Source organism: Octodon degus, unplaced genomic scaffold (assembly GCF_000260255.1).
Source record: "Octodon degus isolate 3935 unplaced genomic scaffold, OctDeg1.0 scaffold00083, whole genome shotgun sequence".
In the NCBI taxonomy this organism is placed as follows: domain Eukaryota; kingdom Metazoa; phylum Chordata; class Mammalia; order Rodentia; family Octodontidae; genus Octodon; species Octodon degus.
In genome coordinates this window covers 10,624,459-10,645,213 of record NW_004524659.1, presented here as the reverse complement: position 1 = coordinate 10,645,213, position 20,755 = coordinate 10,624,459, and the positions used below count along the sequence as shown (strand labels likewise).

The 20,755-nt window shown below is 50.6% G+C and overlaps 1 protein-coding gene across 2 annotated transcripts in view; it reads right to left on the bottom strand.

Annotated features, from left to right (window-relative positions):
• The window catches only part of Ryr1 (ryanodine receptor 1), a 125,021-nt gene that overhangs the window by 9,400 nt on the left and 94,866 nt on the right, over positions 1-20,755 (bottom strand). For both annotated transcript variants that reach the window (XM_023721638.1, XM_023721639.1), the window contains 8 exons: positions 20,086-20,273; positions 8,827-9,168; positions 5,455-6,258; positions 4,475-4,545; positions 3,835-3,988; positions 2,712-2,798; positions 956-1,207; positions 27-157 (listed from right to left, as the gene is read on the bottom strand). In XM_023721638.1, the coding sequence (XP_023577406.1) occupies positions 27-157; positions 956-1,207; positions 2,712-2,798; positions 3,835-3,988; positions 4,475-4,545; positions 5,455-6,258; positions 8,827-9,168; positions 20,086-20,273 (2,029 nt within the window). The remainder of the gene's footprint in view (positions 1-26; positions 158-955; positions 1,208-2,711; positions 2,799-3,834; positions 3,989-4,474; positions 4,546-5,454; positions 6,259-8,826; positions 9,169-20,085; positions 20,274-20,755) is intronic.

Below are 20,755 nucleotides of genomic sequence, written 5' to 3'. Positions count from 1 at the left end.
CCCTGAGCTCGCAGCTGGGCCCTTACGGCGTGTTGAGCACCAGGCGGTCCCACTGCCCCTTCACATCATCATCCTCTGGCTGCTCCGTGATGTAGAGGCCGTCAAACTCCAGCTTTCGGGCCAGCTCCTTTTCCCGCTTGAAGATCACCAGGGGCACCTAGAGAGAAAGAGGCGGGAACAGAGGGTAAGCAGCAGGCACCTGGATGAGGCCACCATCAGCTGCTTCTCTGCAGAAGCTGTGACACTTCTCTGGAGCCTGTGGGAGACCTTACATCAGAGGAGCTTCCCAGGGAGACCAGCACTGAAATAGAGGCACAGACCAGGAGTCAGGCCAGGACGGGAAAGAAACGGCATTGTGTACAAGGCTGGCCCCATGCAGGCTGGCGCGTCCCAAGTAAAGGAGGCCCCACATGAACCCGAGGAAGGCTTAGAGAGGAGCCTCAGGAGGTAGTGGAAACGCAGCAAGGCAGAGCAGGTAGCGAGTGGGTGACGCGTGCACAGAGCTCAAAGTCAGAAGAACTCTGCTCCTCCTCTAAGTAAAACGATAATTGATTTCCTAAAACTGCCAGATCTCGTGGAACCCAAACTGATGCGTCACGCCAGGTCTCTGGGGCATCACAAACCTCGGGCCTATCCTATATCAGAACCCACAGGGACCAAGTGGACCCGAGAGATCATAATTCACTAAATGACTAACATACAGAAAATAATATTCTCAATGGCAGATTTGCCCCCCAACTGAGAAATTAACAGTCACTTGTGGGGCACAGAAAGTCCTGGATGTGGCCCCTCCGCTTGGTCTGCATCAGTTCCCAAGTGGAATATCTCCCTTGCTGAAGACTCTAGTCCTTACCCAACCTCAAGCCCCTGCTGCAGACCCTGGGCCAGGTCCCCTTAGCCAGCGTCCAGCTTCCTGCCGTCCAAGTCCCTGTCCTGGCACATGGTCATGACCCACCTTGAGACAGTTGTAGCCGATGATGCAGAGAAAGGCCACCAGTGTGTGCAGCAGGCTCAGGCACCGCAGAGCAGGCTCCATGTAGCCCGTGCTCTCCTCCAGGAAGTAGTACACCATGTTCTCATCCTCGTCACCCTCTGCCTCCTCACCAGCACCTGAGCCCCAACCTGAGCCACCACCAGATCCTGCACCTGACATGTCCCCGGCTGCTGAGCCCTCCATGTCGTCCTCCCCTGGTGGAGAGTCTGAGACCTGAAGTAGGGCAGAGAAGAATCAGGGCAGGGACCCTGGTGCCCTGGCACCTGGCTTCCATCCCCAGAATCCACTTGCATAATTCGCAGCTTCCACTCCTGAGGCTGGGTGCGGCCTCTATCAGATACATAGGCTTGAGAGGGCTGTCAATCAAGACTAGGGCTGGCCCCAGGACCCTAGCTAGCCAATCAAACTCTGACCTAGGAATTTGCCCAATGAACTGAGCAGGACACTAGAATGTCTTGATGGTGGGGCCCTAAAGACAATCACCACTAATGACAATAAGACCAAGATGAACAGCTGCTAACATTTTATATAGAACTTTATTTGTTTTGGGTATCAGTGATTGAACTCAGGACCTTACGCTTACCAGGCAGGCGCTTAAGCCTGCTGAGCTATATCCCTGGCTCTCAGAACTTTTTTTGATAGTACTGGGGATTGAACCCAGGGCCTTCACATTGAGCTGATCCCCAGATCTTTCCCCCCTTTTGAGAAAGGATCTCACTAAGTTGCTAAGTTACCCAGTGTGGGTTCAAACATGTGATCCCCTGCCTCAGCCTCCTAGAGTGCTAGAATTATAGGTATGCCATCATTCTATACAGTGCTTTTAAAAAAAATATATTTGGTTTTTACAGAGTCTTACTATATAGCTTGGACTCGTGGTGATCCTCCTGCTTTCAGCCTCCCCAGCGCTGGGATTACAGGTGTGCACCACGGCGCCTAGACTCCAGCTGGCTTAGCCTGCCCTAGGGGCAGGGGCTGGCATGGCACGTGGTGCCAGAGATCGAAGTGTGATCCTTGCACTTGCCTAAGCAGGCACTTTAGACTGCTGAGCTATTCTGTCAGCCCAATACAGCACTTCTTATATGTCTAATGCTCTGAGTGATTTGCACATGTTAATTTTTTTTTAATCTTCACACTTGTTAGAAGACATAGTTACTACCCTATTTTGCAGAGGAAGAAACTGAGGCCAGAAAGGTTAACTATTTTTCCTATTATGTAGCCAGTAAGTGGTGGAGCCAGGACCGGATCCCAGAGAAGCCACATCTCTGTCTAGTCTGCTCTTGGTCCCGTTATCTAGAAACCTGGCCACGGCCTGAGGGTCCCTTTGTCCTTCTGAGGCCGGGTTCTCAGCCCTTTCCCTCCATCCTGAGTGGCCTACTTCCTCTTCTCCACATGCCTCTTGCTGACAGGGAGGCAAAGCAGCGAGTTGCTGGGTTCCCTGGGGCAAAAGGCTGCCCTGGGCACAGGGCTGGCACGTGGTGGAGGTGGGCCAAGAACACAGCCCCAGCTCTCGCTCCAGTTCCCACAGACTCTGCCATCTGTCCCAGATGAACATGGATGCCTTCAACCCAGATACCAGCCCAAACCCTCCTAAGAACCTGAGCCCAACGCCTTGTTCCTTCGTTGCAGCCTGGGACCCTGCAGGGGTCTGAGGCTCGCCCCACAGCTTGCCCCACAGCCTGGATATGGGTGGATCCCTCCAGCCCCACGTGACAAGCACCTTATAAAACAGCAAGATGAAGTTGATGGCAAACGCCAAGAAGAGGGCCAAGAAGCGCAGTGTGTAAAAGTTCCGGGACAGGTAGTTCTAAGAGCGGGTGAGAAAGACAGAGTTCATCATCTGGCTTTTTCCCTGTAGAATCCAACCCAACATTTACCCACAACCAGTGTACCTGGTCCTCAGCACCTGGTCTACCACCTCCTGCATCAGCAGCAGTAGCAGCAGCAGCACCACCATCATCTCATCATCATCATCATTATTGTTGTTATTATTATTATTATTATTATTAGTAGTAGTAGTAGTAGTATTGTGGTACTGAGGATTGAACCCATGGCCTTCACACTAAGCTACATCCCCACCCTTTTGAAAATTTTTAGTTTGGGACAGAGTCTTGCTAAGAGGGTAAGCTGCCAAGAAGAGGGCCAGGAATTGCAGCATGTGAAAGTTCCAGGACAGGTTGTTCTAAGAGTGCATTTGGCTTGAACCCAAATTGCATTCCTCCTGCCTCAGTCTCCCAGAGTCCTGGGATTACAGGCCTGCATCACCACACCTCACTCAGCCTACTACTTATCAAGTGCCTATAGTATACCAGGCACTGGGGACAGCACTTTATATGTATGAATTTGTTTAAAACTCCCCACAATGCCATGAAGAGGTGCTGCTGCTGTTACGCTCACCTTACAGATGAAGGAGCTTTACAGATGAGGGGGCTTTATAGATGAGGGGGCTATGGCTCCGAGAGGTGGTGTCTTGCTCAAGGCCACACATCCAAGGAGTCACAGATTGGGTTTTTGGTTGCTTTTGTGTGAGTGTATGGTATCGACAGAACCCAGGGCCTCATGCATGCTAGGCAAGTGCTCTACCACTGAGCTGTATCCCTAGTCCATGTTCATTTTCTCAAGTTTGAGACAGGGTCTTGCTAAATTGGCCAGACTTGCCTTGAACTTGTGACCCTTCTACTTCTGTCTCCCAAGTAGCTGGGATTGTAGGATGGCAGACCTACCCAGCCACTAATGAGCTCTTGCGCATGAACTTGACTGCAAAACCAAGGCAGAGACAAGCAGTAGATGCAAGCGGAGTCCCCCCAGAGCAGGCGTCTCAGCACATGCTGCTGGGGACTCACCAAGAACTTCACCCTCTGCACCTCCAGCTCCCCCCAGAATTCCAGGCCTGCACCTCCAGCTTCCTCCTTCTTTGGAGGGGGTGGAGGAGGTGCTGTCTTCTTGGGAGGTTCTGGTGGGGGCTCAGGGGCTTCTTCCTTCTCCCCATTCTCAGCACTGCAAGGCAGGACACAGAAAGAGGTCAGAAGGCACCAGGGTGATTCATTTACTCAGGGCCAATCACTGGGCCCACCCCATGCCTGGCAAAGTCTGGATGGTGCTGGGGACACAGGGTGGTGTGACAACCTCAGGCCCCACCTTCACGGGGCTCTAGTCCAGTGGAGTGGAGTGGTCCTGGCTGGGGGCTGTGGGAACCTGGAGGAGACATCTACTTAACTTAGGAGGGGCTAGATGTCCTGGACATAGAGACACAAGGATAAGGAAGACTCGTGAAACATAGGGAAGGTGTTCAGGTAGGGGGAACAGCAGAGAAAGGACAGGGGCTAAGAGGACCCTTTCAGTGTCTGCTGTGCCCAGGTCCAGGCTGGATGATGCTGAGGTCACGGGTGGCCAGCACAGCTTCAGCCCTTGACCTCAGAATGCTTCCGATCCAGGAGGGAGGCAATGACAGGGGCCAGGCCCCTTCTATCTAGAAGCACTCACTCGGCTTTCTCAGGCTCTGGCTCAGGCTCAGGCTCTGGCTCTGGAGGCAGCTCCTCCTCTTCACCATCCACCTAGGGATAGGGCACACAGCTAAGCCTTCAGGGCTGACCCTCCTCTTCCTGTTGGTCCCCTTCTTCTTGCCCCCAGCCATTTCCACCAGAAAAAAGTGGGATTATGATTCCTCTTGTACAGGTGGGGAACTGAGGCTCAAAGAGGTGAGCATGCAATGTGTAATTAGGCTTACTCCAAGGCCTGCTTTTGTCTCCCCTGGCAACAACTGCAAGCCACCATGACAGTCCCAGCATCATGGGCCTGGGATCACGTTGGGGCCTTTTTGCATAGGCTATGGAATTACCCAAAACCATGTGTTTCTGGGGGTGTTTTCCTTGACAGTGTCCCTGAACCTGCTTTCCTGAGTCTGTTTATTCATTTATTTTTTAATGGTACTAATACTGGAGAGTGAATCCAAAGTCTTTACTCTGAGCTACATTCCCAGCCCTTTTTTCATCTACTATTTTGAGACAGGGTCTCACTAAATCTCTAAGTTGCTCAAGTTGGGCTCAACGTTGTAATCATAGGGGCAGGGGAGATGGCTCAGTAGAATAAGCACTTCCCTGGCAAGCGCAAGGGCCTGAGTTCAATCCCTGGTTCCACCAAAAAAAAAAAAAAAAAAAGTGTAATCATTCTGCCTCAGACTTCTAGAGTGCTGGGTCATAGTAGCGGCTTGCCACACTAGGCTCCCTGAGTCTTCACAATTTTGATTCCTTTCTCTCATTTGGTCTCTGGGTGTCAATGAGTGGCTCCAGACCTTGCCCTCTACCCCAGCCTTTCTCCAGGTGACTTCTGGGGGTCTGCCTCATGGATCCCCTCCACCCTTCTCTGGCCCTTCCTCCTGCCCCGAAAGCATCTCCACCCACCCAAGTCTGCTGCTCCCCCCTACCCTCCTCTCCACACTCTGACACCCCCATCTGCTTCCTCACCCCCAGCTTCCTCTTGAGTATTGGGGAGCCCTCGGGCGTGGGTGGCTCCACCGGCGTTGTGTCACCCATGTCCCCAAGGCCACCAGCCCCTTCGGGCCGGAAGGGGCTCCCGTTGGCCACTGCCACCGCCCCCTCTGCGCGGCCCTGCCCAGCTTCATCCGAGGCGACCTCCTCGTCGCCCACGCCCTCTGCGGCATCGCCCTCGCCTTCGCCAGCGCCCTCGCCGTCCGCGTCGCCACCGGGCCCGGTTGGTTGCTCGCCGTGCACCTCGTCGCCGGTGGGGTCGGGCATGCCAGCCAGCAGCTCGGTCACGGTCACCTTCTTGGCACTGTCCACCAGGCCGCCGCCAAAGAGCGAGCCCCAGAGCAGGCGCAGCGCGCCCACCGCCGCCCCCGCGCCCGCCGCCCCGGCGCGCGCCAGCACCGCCCAGATGAGCGCGGCGACCGCGGTGGCTGCCTCCCGCGCCGTGAGCCTCCGCAGCCGCCGCACGCGCCGCCGCAGGCTGCGGTAACTGATGCCGCGCAGCGCTCGCGCCAACGACGCCGTCAGCCGCGCTGTGGCCCCCGCTGCCGCGCCCCCCGCGCCCTCCGCGCCCCCAGCGCCTTCTTCCGCCGCTTCGGCGCCCGCTTCGGCTGCGCCCTCGTCCTCGTCCTCCTCGGGCTCGCCCTCGGGCTCCGAGATCTGCGCGGCGATCTGCATCTCGAAGATGGTGTCCTCGCAGAAGCTCACGAAGAGCTCCATCTTCTCCGCCTCGCCGCCCTCATTCACCACGTCGAAGATGAACTGGCGCTTGGACTCCTTCACCTGCAGCAGGGAGCGGGTGCATGGGAGCGCAGTCAGTGGGGAAGGAGGGCGGCCACCAGGGCAGAAAAGCTAGGCAGGCACGTTCTACGTGCCTGGACCTGCTCATGAGCGTGATTGCTAGTAGGAGTTCGGGCCTTTGTGTTGCTCAGGTTGGTTGGCCTCGAACTCCTGGGCTCAAGCAATCCTCCTGCCGCAGCCCCATGCTTAGCCTTAAAAATATTAACAGCAGGGCCAGGCAAATAGCTCAGCGGATTAAAGCGCCTGCAAGCAGCTGAAGCAGCTGGGGGTTCGATTCCCTGGAGGGACATGCTGAGAAGGTGATTGAGACTGGGCATGGTGCTGCAGTGCCTGAAATCCCAGCTCTTGGGAGGCTGTAAACAGAAGAATTACTATGAGTCCGATCTAGTAGGGAGACTCTGAACACCCTGTAGACCCTTCCCTAAAATACAGGGGGAAAAGGAAAAAAAATACACACACACACACACACACACACACACACACAGCAAACATACATAGCCCTTGCTGTAGGTGGTTTTGTAAGCTGCAGTCAGGGCAGATCCTGATTCGAGCATTTTTTTAAAACACACAACTCATGTAAATTTCACAAAACACCTTTGGAACAAGGGTCATAATCTCCACATTACAGACCAAGACATGAAGGCCCTAGAAAGTCACCTGCCCAGGGTGACACAGATGAGAGGTGGCAGATGTGGGAGTTAAATTCAACACACTGGCTTTAGAATCACGTTTTTAGTTTGTTTGTTTTTTTTTTTCAGAGCACACACAGGGTGGCTGAGAAAAGTTTTGCAGCCAGGGTGCTGAGGTTCGAATCTTAACCCTGCCACTGAGTAGCTGGGGGATCTTGATGGGGGCATCTCAGGACCAGAAGGGAGGCCTGCCTGCAAGGGGGAGCTCAAGGTTGGTGTATAGGGTGCAAGGGTACAGGAGGGCCACCAGCATGACAGAGGAGGGCTGGGGCCAAAGGCGTGTGAGGCTGAGGAGCTCAGGAGAAGCAGGGTGGGAGCCACCGGTAAGCACACAAGGCCAGGACCATGTGAGTGCGCTCTTTTTAAAGTACTGGGGATTTTAAAAAAATAATAAAAATTAAAAAGTAAAGAACTGGGGATTGAACCCAGGGCCTTCACATTGAGCTCTGTCCCAAGCCTGTTTTAAAAATTTTTAAATGTTGTGGATGGGTGTGGTGATGCACCTCTAATCTCAGCACTCGGGAGGCTGTAGCAGGAGGATCTTCAAGAGCTTAAGGCCAGCCTAGACTACATAGTGAGTTCAAGGCCAGCCTGAACTACCTGTCTCAAAAATAAATAAGTAAATAAACAAATAAATAATTTAACTTTTAAGACAGGTTTTTCACTAAGTCATTAAATTGCTGGCCAGGGAGATAGCTCAGTGGCATAAGCACCTGCCTCACAAGTGGAAGCTCCCGAGTTTGATCCCTGGTACCACAAAATAGAAAAGTAAATGAAAGTGCAAAATATGCAGGTAATCAAATCAATACAACACCCCCCAAAAAAGTTTTCAAAAAAAAAAAATTAAATTGCCAAAGCTGAGCATGAATTTGGAGATCCTCCTGCCTGAGCCTCAGAGTGATAGGATTAGCGCTCCTTGGCCAGCCATAATGTACCCTTGGGGCACAGTGGTGTATTGGGGCCCCTCACATGGTTTTAGCCTGACATGGCCAGCCTGGGTTGCTGAGGACAAAAAGGGCTCTGGTGGGTGTGTTGGGAGCCTGGTCCAAGTGGGCCTGGGTGATCACGGCTGTGCCAGGGACACAGGGAGGATGCATAAAGGAGATATGAGGGCGGCATAAGGCACCCTGGCATCCTCAGGGTGAGCGTGCAAGAGTTGTGCACCTACGGGTCGGCCTAAAATAAGTGTAGGTGATATCATATACTAAAACTTCAGAAGGCATTTTGAAGCCAAGCACTGCGATGCACACCTGTGCTCACAAGGCATGGGAGGCCGAGGCAGGAGGATTGCCAAGAATTCAAGGCCAGCTTGAATTACATAGGGAGATGCTGGCTCAAACAAAAGGCACTTGGCACTACATGTGGTGCCTGGTGTGGGCTGGAGGGCATGCTGTATGTGAAAGAGCAGGGATTGGCTGGGCAGGGCCAAGTGTAGACGCATTAGCAGATTCTGGGAGGTGGGCAAGGGTGCATAGCCGTATTGGTTGGTCAGGCTCATGAGCAGTATGTGTGGCTGATCATGGCTGTAAAAGCGTGCTAGTCTCCCAGGGCCAGGGTGCAAGGGGTAGGCCTGGTGTGCGAACAGCATACGTGGGGGCACAGAAAACTGTTGCAGCATGCACAAGGAATGTGCATCCACACCCAGGTCAAGTGTACTCCTGGGCACAGGTGAGCAGGGGCCAGGTCAGCTCACATCAGGACCTAGGAAATCTCGACAGAAGGAGGGCATGGTCTTGCCAGAGCAGAGCAAGGGCTCACAGATGCGCAAGGTGTACACGGCCCGGTGAGGGGTCCAAACGCACAAGGAACAAGCAGGCGCCGCAAGGTGAGCATGCGCATGCACATGGGCGGGCCTACCGACCTGGGGCATCTCCCACTGCGCACGGTTGGTCTCTGAGATCTCAAAGTAGATGCGCTCAATGCGGCGCGAGGCGCCCATGATCTCAATGCGCCCCAGGTAGGGCCGGAAGTACTCAAGGATGCTCTCGGCCAGCTCTAGGAAGTTGCGCAGGCGCGGGTCGTGGGGCACATGCTCCGACAGGTTGGTCAGCAACACCGCCACGTTGAAGCCAATCTCACGGGCTGGCTCCTGGAAACGGTTGGCAAATTCCTCACAGTTGATCATCTCGTTCTCGTCCGCTTCGGAGCATGAAAGCAGGAACTGGATCTCTGGCCCGGTGAACTGCTTCTGGCTGTCCATGGCCTAGGGGTGAGCAGGAGAGGTCAGTGTGGTGGCCATGGGACCTCGGTGCTCTTTTTCAACTCTCTGTGGACTTTATATAGTCAGAAAAATCTGGAATCAGGTATCCAGCAACTGATGCTGATATGCAGCAGAATGGCACAGAGGTGGCTGAACGAACCGTCAAAATACTGAAGTGCAGCTGGGCTTGGTGGTGCACACCTATAATCCCAGCGGTCTGGGGGGCTCAGGCAGGAAGACTGCAAATTTGAGCCCAGCATGGACAACTTAAGCAAGACCTTATCTCAAAATAAAATAAAAAGGGCTGGGGAATATAGCTCGGGATGAAGGCGCTGGGTTCAATCCTTAGTACCTTAAAATAAAAATAGAAAAGAAAACATGAGCCGTATGGACTGTACACCGGGCGTGGTTGGCACATGCCTGTAACCCCAGCCCTTGGGCGGCTGAGGCTAGAGGATTGTTTCAAATTTGAGACCAGCCTTGACTACACAGTGAGCTCAAGGCCAGCCTGAACAGCATAGTGAGACCCTGTCTCAAAAAAAAAAAAAAAAAAATCATCTTTTATATGACACATTCCATTTTCAGAAATGGCAAAACATGGACAATGCCCCCTTTCTTTGTCCTGTTGCCTCCCCCTCCCTACGGGTGACCACTGTCCTGACGTGGAACCTCCCAGACACGTGTCACTCATTTTCCTGTTGTCTAGTCATTGCCCACAAAAAGTATCTAGTAATAATCCCATGCATTTTTTTATTTAAAGAATCATTAATATAATCATGTAATTTGAAACCTGTGTTTTTTCCATTCATTTGTGTGTTTGCAATGTTGATAGGTACATAGCAAATGAGTTTATTTTTGCCTTTATAACACTATTATCCTGGTGTTAAACAAAATTTAAGTTGTTGTTAGCTTTTCGTCATTCTGTTACATTTTACTTTACACGCAAAACATTGGTGGAACATACAACACTGTTCATGGAACATTCTCGAACCGATTTATCATGCATTTTGCAAGTGCCTCTCAAAGGCAGTGTTTCAAATGTTCTTGACCACACTGGCAGTAAGAATGCATTTTGTAATGTGATTAAAAAAAAAAAAAAAGGTTTCACAACACAATTTTGACTTTTGCTGTGCCATACATTCTGCAATGTTCTCTTTTCTTTTTAAAGACGCTAGTTGTGGTGGGCGGGTGGCACATAGCTGTGGTCCCAGCACTCTGGGAGGCTGAGGCTGGAGGATTGCCAAGTTTGAGCCCAGCCTGGACAACTTTGTGATTTAGCAAGACTCTGTCTCAGAAAATAAAAGGGCAGGGAATGGAGTTCACTGTGAAGGTCCTGGGTTCAATTCCCAGTACTGTATCGAAAACAACAGAAAAAAAAAATGCTGGTCATGACTTACTAAATTAATTTCATGACCTACGCATAGGCTGCAAGAAATGCTGCTCTGGAGCACGAACAGAATGAAGTGCTCTGGCTCTAAGGAGCGCTTTGTGAAAAGCCAAGAGGCTTGCAAAATGTTTTCTAAATGAGTAATATGCTTTGCAAATCATTAAGGGCTCTAGAAACCACAGAGAGTGAGACATAATCACACAGGAACTTCTACCTCGCTCCCGCGCCTGCTGAGAGATGACACACTGGTGAAAGCCCACCCTGCCCTCGGCCTGAGGTCCCTTCCCTCCACTCATACCTCTCTCTGCTCTTGAGACCTGCTGACCTCTCTTCCTTATGCCCCATGTGCCCATGCCTTCTCTGACTACTGTCTGTCTGTCTTTCTCTATTTCTTTCTTTCTTTTTCTTTTTTTGCAGTATCAGGGATTGAACTCGGGACCTTGCACTTGCCAGACAAGTGCTTATGCCGCTGGGCTATATCCTCAGCCCCTCTTTCTTTCTTTTTTTTTTTGGCTGGCGTCTCCTTCCTCTCCGGATCTCTAAAGGTGGGTGTGGGGTGGTGGGAGGTGGGCATTGCATCCCCTTTCTCTCATACTGGGAATTGAACTCAGGGCCTCTGCACTGAGCTACAACCCCCAATCCTTTCTTATTTTTTATTTTGAAAAAAGGTCTCAGTGAGTTGCTAAGTTGCCCGGGTTGAGCTCAAACTGGTCATCCTCCTGCTTCAGCCTCCCAGGTTGCTGGGATCACAGATGTGCGTCATCATGTCCAGTGGCATCCCCTTCTTGAGACAAACTTTTGTGCAGGCATCTCTGAGCCTCAAGGCTGCGAGTGCCACCCACAGTGGTCACCAAGTCTGCCCTCAGCCCTGACTACTGTGCAGAACGAAGCCACTCTTATGGCTGAAGCCTAACAACTCTGTGTGGCTATCTCTCCCCAGATAGAAGTGGCCGGAACTAAACTTTTGATGTTAAAATCTACCCTCCCACGGTCTTACCCATCTCAGGAATCACATCCTCACCCACCAGCACTGTAGCTAAAACCTTTGAGTCATCCTTGATTCCTCTCCTCTGTCTCACCACCTACATGTGATTCCTCAGTGCATCTGTTAGCTCTGCTTGCAGAATAGATCTAGGGCTCACCCACTCCTGCCGCTTCACAGCTCCCACCCAGTGCCACACAGCGTTCCTCCCTGGACTATCCGAGCAGCCTTTTTCCTGGACTCCCCAGATCCACTGCTGTCCCCACACAGTGAGAGGAACCTCACAACCTCCTTCAGGCAACCTCCCTCTCCTCTCCAGACCTTTTCTTTCCTCTTGAGAGAAGGGCTCAGTACAGTGCTCACGCTGTTCTTGAACTTGTAGCCCTCTTCTCCCCCCACCCCCCGAGTGCCGGGATCCCATGTGCGTGCCACTGTGCTGGGTCAGAATTTCCCCTTCACTCCATCTCATTTGGGTTAGAAGTCAAAGTCTCCCTGGAGCCAACCAGGCCCTGCATGTGTCACTGTTTACCGCCGCCTCAGTCATCTCTCCAGCCACCAGAATGGCCTCTTTTCTGGCCCTCCCTTTCCCGTCTTTCAGCCTGTGCACTTGCTGTCGTCTTTGCCTGGGACCCCACAGCCTTCCCAGCCTGCATAGACCCTCTCAGAGCTCAGCTCCTGCACCCCCCTGCCTGCAGGCCTTGCTTGGTGCTCATGGCCAGCCTGTGCCACCTCCTTCACACCACAGACCATGGCCTGCCCTTATTTCTTTGGAGTTATTTTCACTTGCCTTTCCCTACTGGACCTACTCAGAGGTGGCAGGTGCCTAAGCTCACTGGTGTGCCCTAGGATGAGAGTGCGCAGCCAGTGCTGTCTTTGGGTGTCTGTCCCCAAAGGCCTATGTATGAAAGGCTGGCTCCCAGGTGGTGCTATTTGGAGGAGTGGTGGGCCTTCTTGGGAGTGGGAGGAGGCAGGCAGGATGTTCTTAGGGAGGAGTGTAAAGAGTGCACCACCATGCCTAGCTGAGATAAGAGTTGGGACGTACTAAGTTATATGTATCTATTTCTTTTTACTTTAAAAATGTAGTTATGGAGGCCGGGGAAATGGCTCAGTGGAATAAGAGCTTCCCTGGCAAGCACAAGGGCCTGAGTTCAATTCCTGGTTCCGCCAAAAAAAAAATAAATAAATAAAATAAATAAATAATAAAAATGTAGTTATGATGGGCTGGAGAGATAGCTCAGCAGTCTAAGCTTCTCCCTGGCAAGCACAGGGACCTGAGTTCAATTCTCACTACCACATGCCAAAACCAGGCATGTTGGTACATGCCTATAATCCCAGCTCTGGGGAGGCTGAAGTAGGCAGACCACTAGGAGTTTGAACTGTGTATAGAGACTCTGCACTAAATAAATAAATTCATTAATTAATAATGTAGTTATGCTGCTGGGTGTGATGGTGCACGCCTATGATCTAAGCACTCAGGAGGCCGAGGCAGGAGGATTTCTGCAAGTTGAGCCTGAACTACATAATGAGATCCTGTCTCCAAAAAAAAAAAAAAAAAAAAGTGGCTGCTAGAGCATTTTAAATGATACACGGTGTTCTTCCTGTGTTTCTGTGGGACAGTGCTGCTCAGTAGGGTTACCTAGGTTGTGAGAAGATAAACCGGGAGGACAGAGAAAGAAAAAGTGGTATGAGAAAGAAGTGGGCTGAAGGAGATTTAAGAAAACATCCACCAACTAATGGGTGGACTTTGTTTGGATTCTGATGCAAAGAAACTGCAAAAAATAGCCACATGACAGTTACAAATTTGAATATTGTCTAGGTACTTCGTGACGTAAAGGCTTGTGGATACTTCTTGTTTTATTTTTGTTGTTTTGTTTTTGGTTAGGTGTGATAATGCCATTGTGGTCTGTCAAATGGAAGAAAAGTCACGTAAGACCACGTATACTGTGTCAGTGCAGAGATGAGGTGTCCAGGGCAGACAGACTCATAGACACAGAAAGTAAATGGCTGGTTCCCGGGCTGGGGCAGAAAGTGGGAAATGACGGCTGAAGGCTGTGATGGTGCTTTGGGGGGTGATTAAAATGTTCCAAAATTAGCCTGTAGTGTGGTCGCACGGCTCTGCGCTACACTAAATGCCATTGCATTGTACGCCTTACGTGAGGGGACTATAATGGAAGGTAAATTATATCTCAATGAAGACGCTTTCATTAAAAAAGAAGCCATAGCTGGTGTGAGGGCTTAGGTTTTAGAATTCCTGTTCTTCTAGGAGGCTGAGGCAGGAGGATCATGGGTGTTAGCTCAGCTTAGGCATCTTAGTGACTTAGCAAGTCTCTGTCTTAAAATAGAACAATTTTAAAAAGGTTGGGGATGAAGTTCTTTGTGAAGGCCCTGGGCTCAAACCCCAGTATCACAGTAAACAAACAAACATGTTTTTCGTTTTGCTACTGGGGATTGGTGCCGGACCTTGCACCTGGTAGAGACTGGTATATCCTCAGACTTTGAGAAGTCTTCTGGCTGGGGAGAGAGCTCAGCAACACAGTGCCTGAGGGCTTGAGTTCCAATCCTGGTACTCACGCACACAAAATGAAGTCTTCTAATTAAGAGTTACAAAGAAAAATATTTGCAGGCGGCATTGGGGAGATAGCTTGGTGGTGTGAGCCCTGCCTAGCAAGCACAAGGACCCAGGTTTGATTTCTTTCCTTTCCTTTCTTCTTTCTTGTATTTTTAGGGAAGGGACTACAAGATGCTCAGGGTCTTACTACTAGATCAGACTTGTGGTGATCTGCCTGTTTACATCCTCCCAAGAGCTGGGATTACAGGTACGCACCGCCATGCCCAGTCTCAATCACCATCTCAGTGTGCCTCAGGGGCAGGGCTGGCACAGCAGGCCCGGGGCCAGGTCTGATTTCTGGTACTGCATGTTGTGTGGCCCCATGCAGAGCTGGCCCCTGAAACTGGGCATGGTGGCACACACCTGCAACCCCAGCGCTGGGGAGGCTGAGACAGGAGGATCACTACAAATCTGAGTTGTGTAGCAAGACCCTGTACCAAATAAATAAACAAGAGATTAAAAAAAAGAATGAAAAATATTTGATGGTTAAAAAAACAAAAAACAAAAAACAACTGAAGAGTACTTACTAACCAGGAATAAATTAGCAGCCTAACATGTGGCTTCAGTTTTCAGAAAGTTTGGTATGGTTTGATGCTGGGGACTGAACCCAGGTTCTCACACTTTGGGGGCATTGAACTCCCAGAAAGGTCTCTAGACCCTGGGAAGCTGTTTTGGGCTCTGTAAAGGACTTCATCAATGGAGACACACATTTCGTACATTGTCAGGAGCCCTGCCACCCAGGAAGAACTTGCGAAGTGCGACAGTACTGGTGAACTTTCTTTTTCTTTTTTTTTTAAATCAAATTTTTTAAAATATTTATTTATTTATTTTGTGTGTGTGTGTGGCCAGCTCAGCCCACCAGGGGGTGGGGCTGGCTGGCATGTGGTGCTGGGGGATTGAACCGCGGTCCCTGTGCTTTGCTTGGCTTAGCTTGTTCTAAGTAGGTGCTTTAGACCACTGAGCCATCTCACCAGCCCACTGGTGAACTTTCATTGCAGATTTGCCCAGGAACAAGATGCAGAGAGGGCATCTGGAGAGAAGGGTGGCTCTGCGTGTTCAGCAGCAGCCTTTGGAGAGCCCAGAGAGAGCAGGCATGGGGGTGGGGCCAAAGGGACCTCACCCCTGTGGCAGGTCTGAGCTGTTAGCAAGAGCAAGGTATTCATGTTTGGCTAGTATTACCTGTTAATTATTATAATAAAGCTAATTTGTAGCTAATTTTAAAAATCTGGATATATAGTGATGCGTGTTTATCATCTTGGCTATTTGGGAGGCTGAGGCAGAATGATCACAAGTTCAAGGCCGACCCTGTCAACTTTAGAAGATTCTGTCTCAAAGTTTAAAAGGAGCTGGGGATGTAACTCAGAATGCTCCCTGACAGGCACAGGGGCCTGGGTTCAGTCTCCAGTGTGGAAAACATAAACAAAAATAAAGTGAATTTGTACATAAACATCAAGTATTCTGCATGACCGAAATGCAAGTCAAAATGATAAATCAGAACAAGATGTGGTGGCACGCGCCTGTGATCCCAGCGCTCAGGAGGCTGAGGCAGAAGGATCATTGTGAGTTTAAGGCCAGCTTGGGCTGCACAGAGAGATCCTGTCCCAAAAAACCAAAGCCAAACCAAACCAAACCAAACCAACCTAACAAAATAACCCCCAAGCCAAACCAAAACAAACGAACCAGGAAAAATAGGTGCAACTCTTAGCACTAACAAAGTTCTATTTATCTTAATATATAAAGTACTCCGAGAGGCCGGGCCAGCCAGATAGCTCAGCAGATTAAAGTGCCAGCTTAGGTAGGCATAGGAACCAGGGTTCAATCCCCGGTGTACCATGCTGGCCCCACCCCGGGGCGCACTGAGACAGTGACTGAGACTGGGTATGGCGGCATGCGCCTGTAATCCCAGCACTTAGGAGGCTGAAAACAGGAGGATCACTACAAGTCCAATCTGTGTAGTGAGACCCTGTAGACCCTGTACTAAATACATTTAAAAAAAAAAAAAGAACTCCTAGAAATCAAAAGTATCAACTTTCCAACAGAAGTAAACCAAGGAGCCAGGCATAGCATGCATGCCCATAATCCACTGGGGAGGCTGAGGCAGAGGAGCACCATGAGTTTGAGGCAGCCTGAGTTACACAGGGTGAGTTTCAGGCTACCCTGAACTATAAAGCAAGACTGTATCTCAAACAAAACAAAACAAACAAACAAACAAAACCCCTAACTAAATAAATAAGTGAAAATATGGTCAGTTCACAGAACAAGGAACAAAAAAAAAAAAAAATTAACATGTAGAAATGCTTAACTGTCCTCAAAATAGAAGTGGAAGTTAAAACTACACCGTAGTGCCAATTTTCACCTATCAGATTGGCAACCGTCCAACGTGGTCCAGCGGCCAGGCTGTGGGGAAACAGCTACTTTCACACGTTTCTCAAGCAAGCGGAGATGGAGAGAAATGTCTTTCCAGATGAAAAATGCAGGGGGCCTGGCCCTAGCTCAGTTCGTTAAGCGGCTGCTTCCACAGAGCGGTCAGCCTCAGGTTGCTGTAGTTCGATCCCCACAACACTCCAGCCAGCCAAACCACCCCTGAAGGCATTCGGAGCACACACACAAAAAAGCATTATTTCATCCTTTCTCCACCAGTCCCACTTGCAGTGTTATGTTGTTACAATCCGCACTGTGGTCAGGCCTGCCAGGGACAGCCACGCACATCGCACGCTGCATGAGGGTGCAAGTTACAGCAGAGACACTGCGTGTCTGGAAGTGTCCTAGCGCACAGTTCCAGGAAACGGAAGTAAAGTGTTCTGAAGAAGACTCTCTATGGGCCATTAGCAAAGCCAACTACAATGTATCATGGTCCGTGCAACAAAGCAAGTGTCCATCACCAGAGGACAGGCTGTGACCCAGACAGGCACACAAAGTGGAATACTAGACATCTGGGGAAAGAGAATGAGAAAATTCCTATCTCCAGAATGTGTTATTAAGTAATACAGATGAGTGACGTAGTACCCAAACTACAGCATGAGAAAGGAGGAAAAACGGAATGTTTGTATTTTCATGAAAAAAGTGATGATAATGTGTTTTCTAAAACCTACTAGAAGGGTTTACAGTAGGGAAAATGGGGGAAAGATGGGTTGGGGAAGAGGGAGATTTCTCAAATTGTCAAAACTATATAATTACACACACACACACACACACACACACACACACACACACACACACTCAGGACCTTGTGCTTTCCAGGCAGACATTTGTGCTGCTGAGGTATGCTCTTGGCACCAATAATTATATATTAAAAAATAAAGGCATGTTTTCCAGTTGCAGGCTGAAATTCTGTGCATGCCGAGGTGTAACATTTTGTGTGTAACAGCAAGCCCCGTGATGTGGGAGCCCCTGTGGGGGGGTCGTGAACCGTTTAACTTGGCCGAGGGCTCAGAGGTCACTTCAGCTCCTGCGCAGGCGTTGCTCCTCTTGCACTTCCACCCTGGCCCCTAGGAGGCGCTCCGTACCTTAGTGCTCACCAGGCCAGCCGAACAGGGGCATGTGGGCAAGGGCAGTGCCGGTGCTGGCGCTCTGCTCTGAGTCCTGATTCCAGCTTTGTCACTTAGTAGCTGGGTGACATTTGCTTTTTTTTTTTTTTTTTTTTTTGTAGTTCTGAGGATTAGCCCAGGACCTTGACACTGAGCTACACCTCCACCCCCTTTCTTTATTTGGATACAGTGTCTCTATAAGTCACCAGATTACCCAGACTGGGCTTGGTCTTCCGGCCTCAGCCTATCCCAAAGTACTAGGAATTATGGTCATGTGCTGCCATGCTCGGTTATGGGTACTCTGAAGCATGTTGCTGCAGCTCCTTGTGCCCCACGCTGCACATCTGTAACTCTGTGAATTCAAAGCAGTTCTTGTTTTTTTTTTTTTTTTGTTTTGTTTTGTTTTTGTTTTTTGGTATTGGGAATTGCACTCAGGGCCTTGCACTTGCCAAACAGGTGCTGTGCTGCTGAGCTATGTCCCTGGCCCTCAAAGCAGTTTTTTCCACATAGGGCTGGTATAAAGATCAAATGAGCTAGCTAAGCATGGTGGCACATGCCTGTAATCCCAGCACTCAGTAGGCTGAGGCAGGAAGGTTACGGAAAGTTTGAGGCTAGCTTGGGCTACAAAATGAGACCCTGTCTCAAAAAATATAAATAAAACCAATTCCCCCCCCCAAAAAAAAAATCAATTGAGCTCATTCATTTCCACGCAGAACCTGGCACAGAAGGGGAATACCACAAACATTAGCTCTTCCTCATGAAAGTAAAGGGCTTGGGCACAGTGACATAGTCTCTTCTTTTCCTCTCTGTAAAATGTCTCTCTGTCTGTCTCTTTGTGTCTCTGTCTGTCTGTCTGTCTGTCTGTCTGTCTGTCTGTCTGTCTGTGTCTCTGTGTTTCTCTCTCTTTCTCTCACCCTCTCCATAGCGCAGGGATGGCACCTAGACCCCCCTGCATGCTAGTCAAGGGCTGTACCACTGAGCTGCAGTGACATTTGAACGGCCAGAGGGCTGAGCTTCAAGGTGGGGCCCCAGAAGGGCTGGGGAGCACAGTGGTCCTGGGTTGGATTTTGGCACACATGCACACACACGCACACACATCTCTTCAACAAATAAGCAGTGCATGAGATGTGTAGATTAGACAGCAGCGTTGTATTGATGTTCATTCTCTGATTTGCATAATTACTTTGCGGTTATGTAAGGGAATTTCATTTTTAGGAAATGCACACTGAGAATTTTAGAGGTGATGGAAAGCACATTGGAGTAAACGTGAGAAAGTTAGGCAGTCTGGGTGCAGAGTACTCAGTAGGTGTGTGCGCGGGTTGTGCAGTTCATCTATGTGCCTGAGGTTACTTCCAAATACAGAGTTAAGATAGTGATAGCCAAGACCTGGCAGGGGTGAGGGGCAGTGGTGCAGTGTGCTTCACGTGCATGTGGCCCTGCATGCCAGCCCAGCATCCCCGCCCCAAGGAAGATCCGGTGCCAGGGGCGGCTGTGCACATCTGTAATCCCAGCTACTCTGGAGACTGAGGCAGGAGCATTCCAGATTTGAGGCTATGGGGAGCAACTGAGCAAGAATAAGGGCTGGGGCTGGAGCTCAGTGGTAGAGCACTCCCCTAGCATGCACCAGCCGCTGGCTCAATCACCAGAGCTGTATTGCAAACAAATATGATACCAGTCACTAGGTTGGGTGAGACAGGCTCAGCCTCCCTGAGACCTGGGTCTGCAGGCATGTGCCACCGTGCACCTGCTGGCTAACACCTCGTGAGCACTTACTATGCTCCAGGTGCTGTGCCTTCCCAAGTGGTGCTGTGAGGAGTCTTTTAGCAGCCCATCCCACTTCCCAGAGGACCCAGAGTGCAGGAAGATTGTGCCTTCCCAGGTGTTTCTGGTTAGATGGCACAGCTGGGATGGGAGAGGGCAGAGGAGGCCCAGCTCCCGGATGAAGCTGGTGCTGGGCTTTCTCTTCAACCCAGTAATGGTTATAGGAGAAAGAGGTACGATGCTTAGATCCATCCCTGGTTCTGGGTTGGATCTTTGGAAAAGAAAAACGTTCTTCAACAAATGAGAATCGAAAACAGCTACATTCAATTAGATTCCGAGCTCGGTGCAGGCAGGGCCCGTGTGTGTTTGCATCATTGCTGGGCCAAGGAGTCAGGACAGAGCCCAGCAGAGAAGAACCCAGTAAGTGTTTATCAGTTGAATGATGACAGTGTTATGACTGTTAATAATAACAACAGTTCTGGTGTTAGTGCATTTCACCCTCCAAACAACCCCTAACACTGTTTTAACCCCATTTTCCAGATAAAGAAACTGAGTCTTGTAAAGAAGTCTCCCACGCGAGGTAGACAGCCAGGAAGGGCACAGCTGGCACTTGCAAGCCCGCCTGGAGCTGAGGCCCCAGCCGCCCCACACCCACCTTCTGGAAGTCCTTCTTGGAGATGAGCCCACGAGGATCAGTGACGTAGTCCTGGAAGGCCTCGGAGCCCACGATGTCCTTGAGCTTCAGGAACATATCGAAGAACTTGAGGATCATCTCCACGTTGGACGAGGACTCCACCAGCATGTCCACCATCTGCCGGGCAATCATGCCGTTCACCACATTCCCTGCAAGAGACCTAGGTCAGTGTGCCTGTCCTGCTGCCCGGCAGAGCCCCCTTCCTGTAGCCCTTCAAGGATAGTCTCTCTCCAGCTCCTAGGCTGCCTGTGGCTCCCCGAGACCCACTGTGCCAGTCCCCAGTCAGGTCCCAAGCCTTCCATGCAGGGCCGCTGTGGATCTCCGTCAGCACTGTCCACTGCTGGCTTCCGCCTTTGCCTTTCTCTCCACTCCTAGCTGGGGGAACTAGCAACAAAGACACAGTGGTGACAGGCTGGGCACAGCGACACATGCCTGTATCCCAGCAATCTGGGAGGCTGAGGCAGGAGGACTACAAGATGAAGTCTTGCCTGGACAACTTAGTCTCTGTCTCAAAAAACAAACAAACAAACAAAATTAAATAAAAACAGCTTGGGGCTGTGGAGATGGCTCAGTGGAATAAGCGCATCCTTGGCAAGCACAAGAGCCTGAGTTCAATCTCTGGTTCCACCAA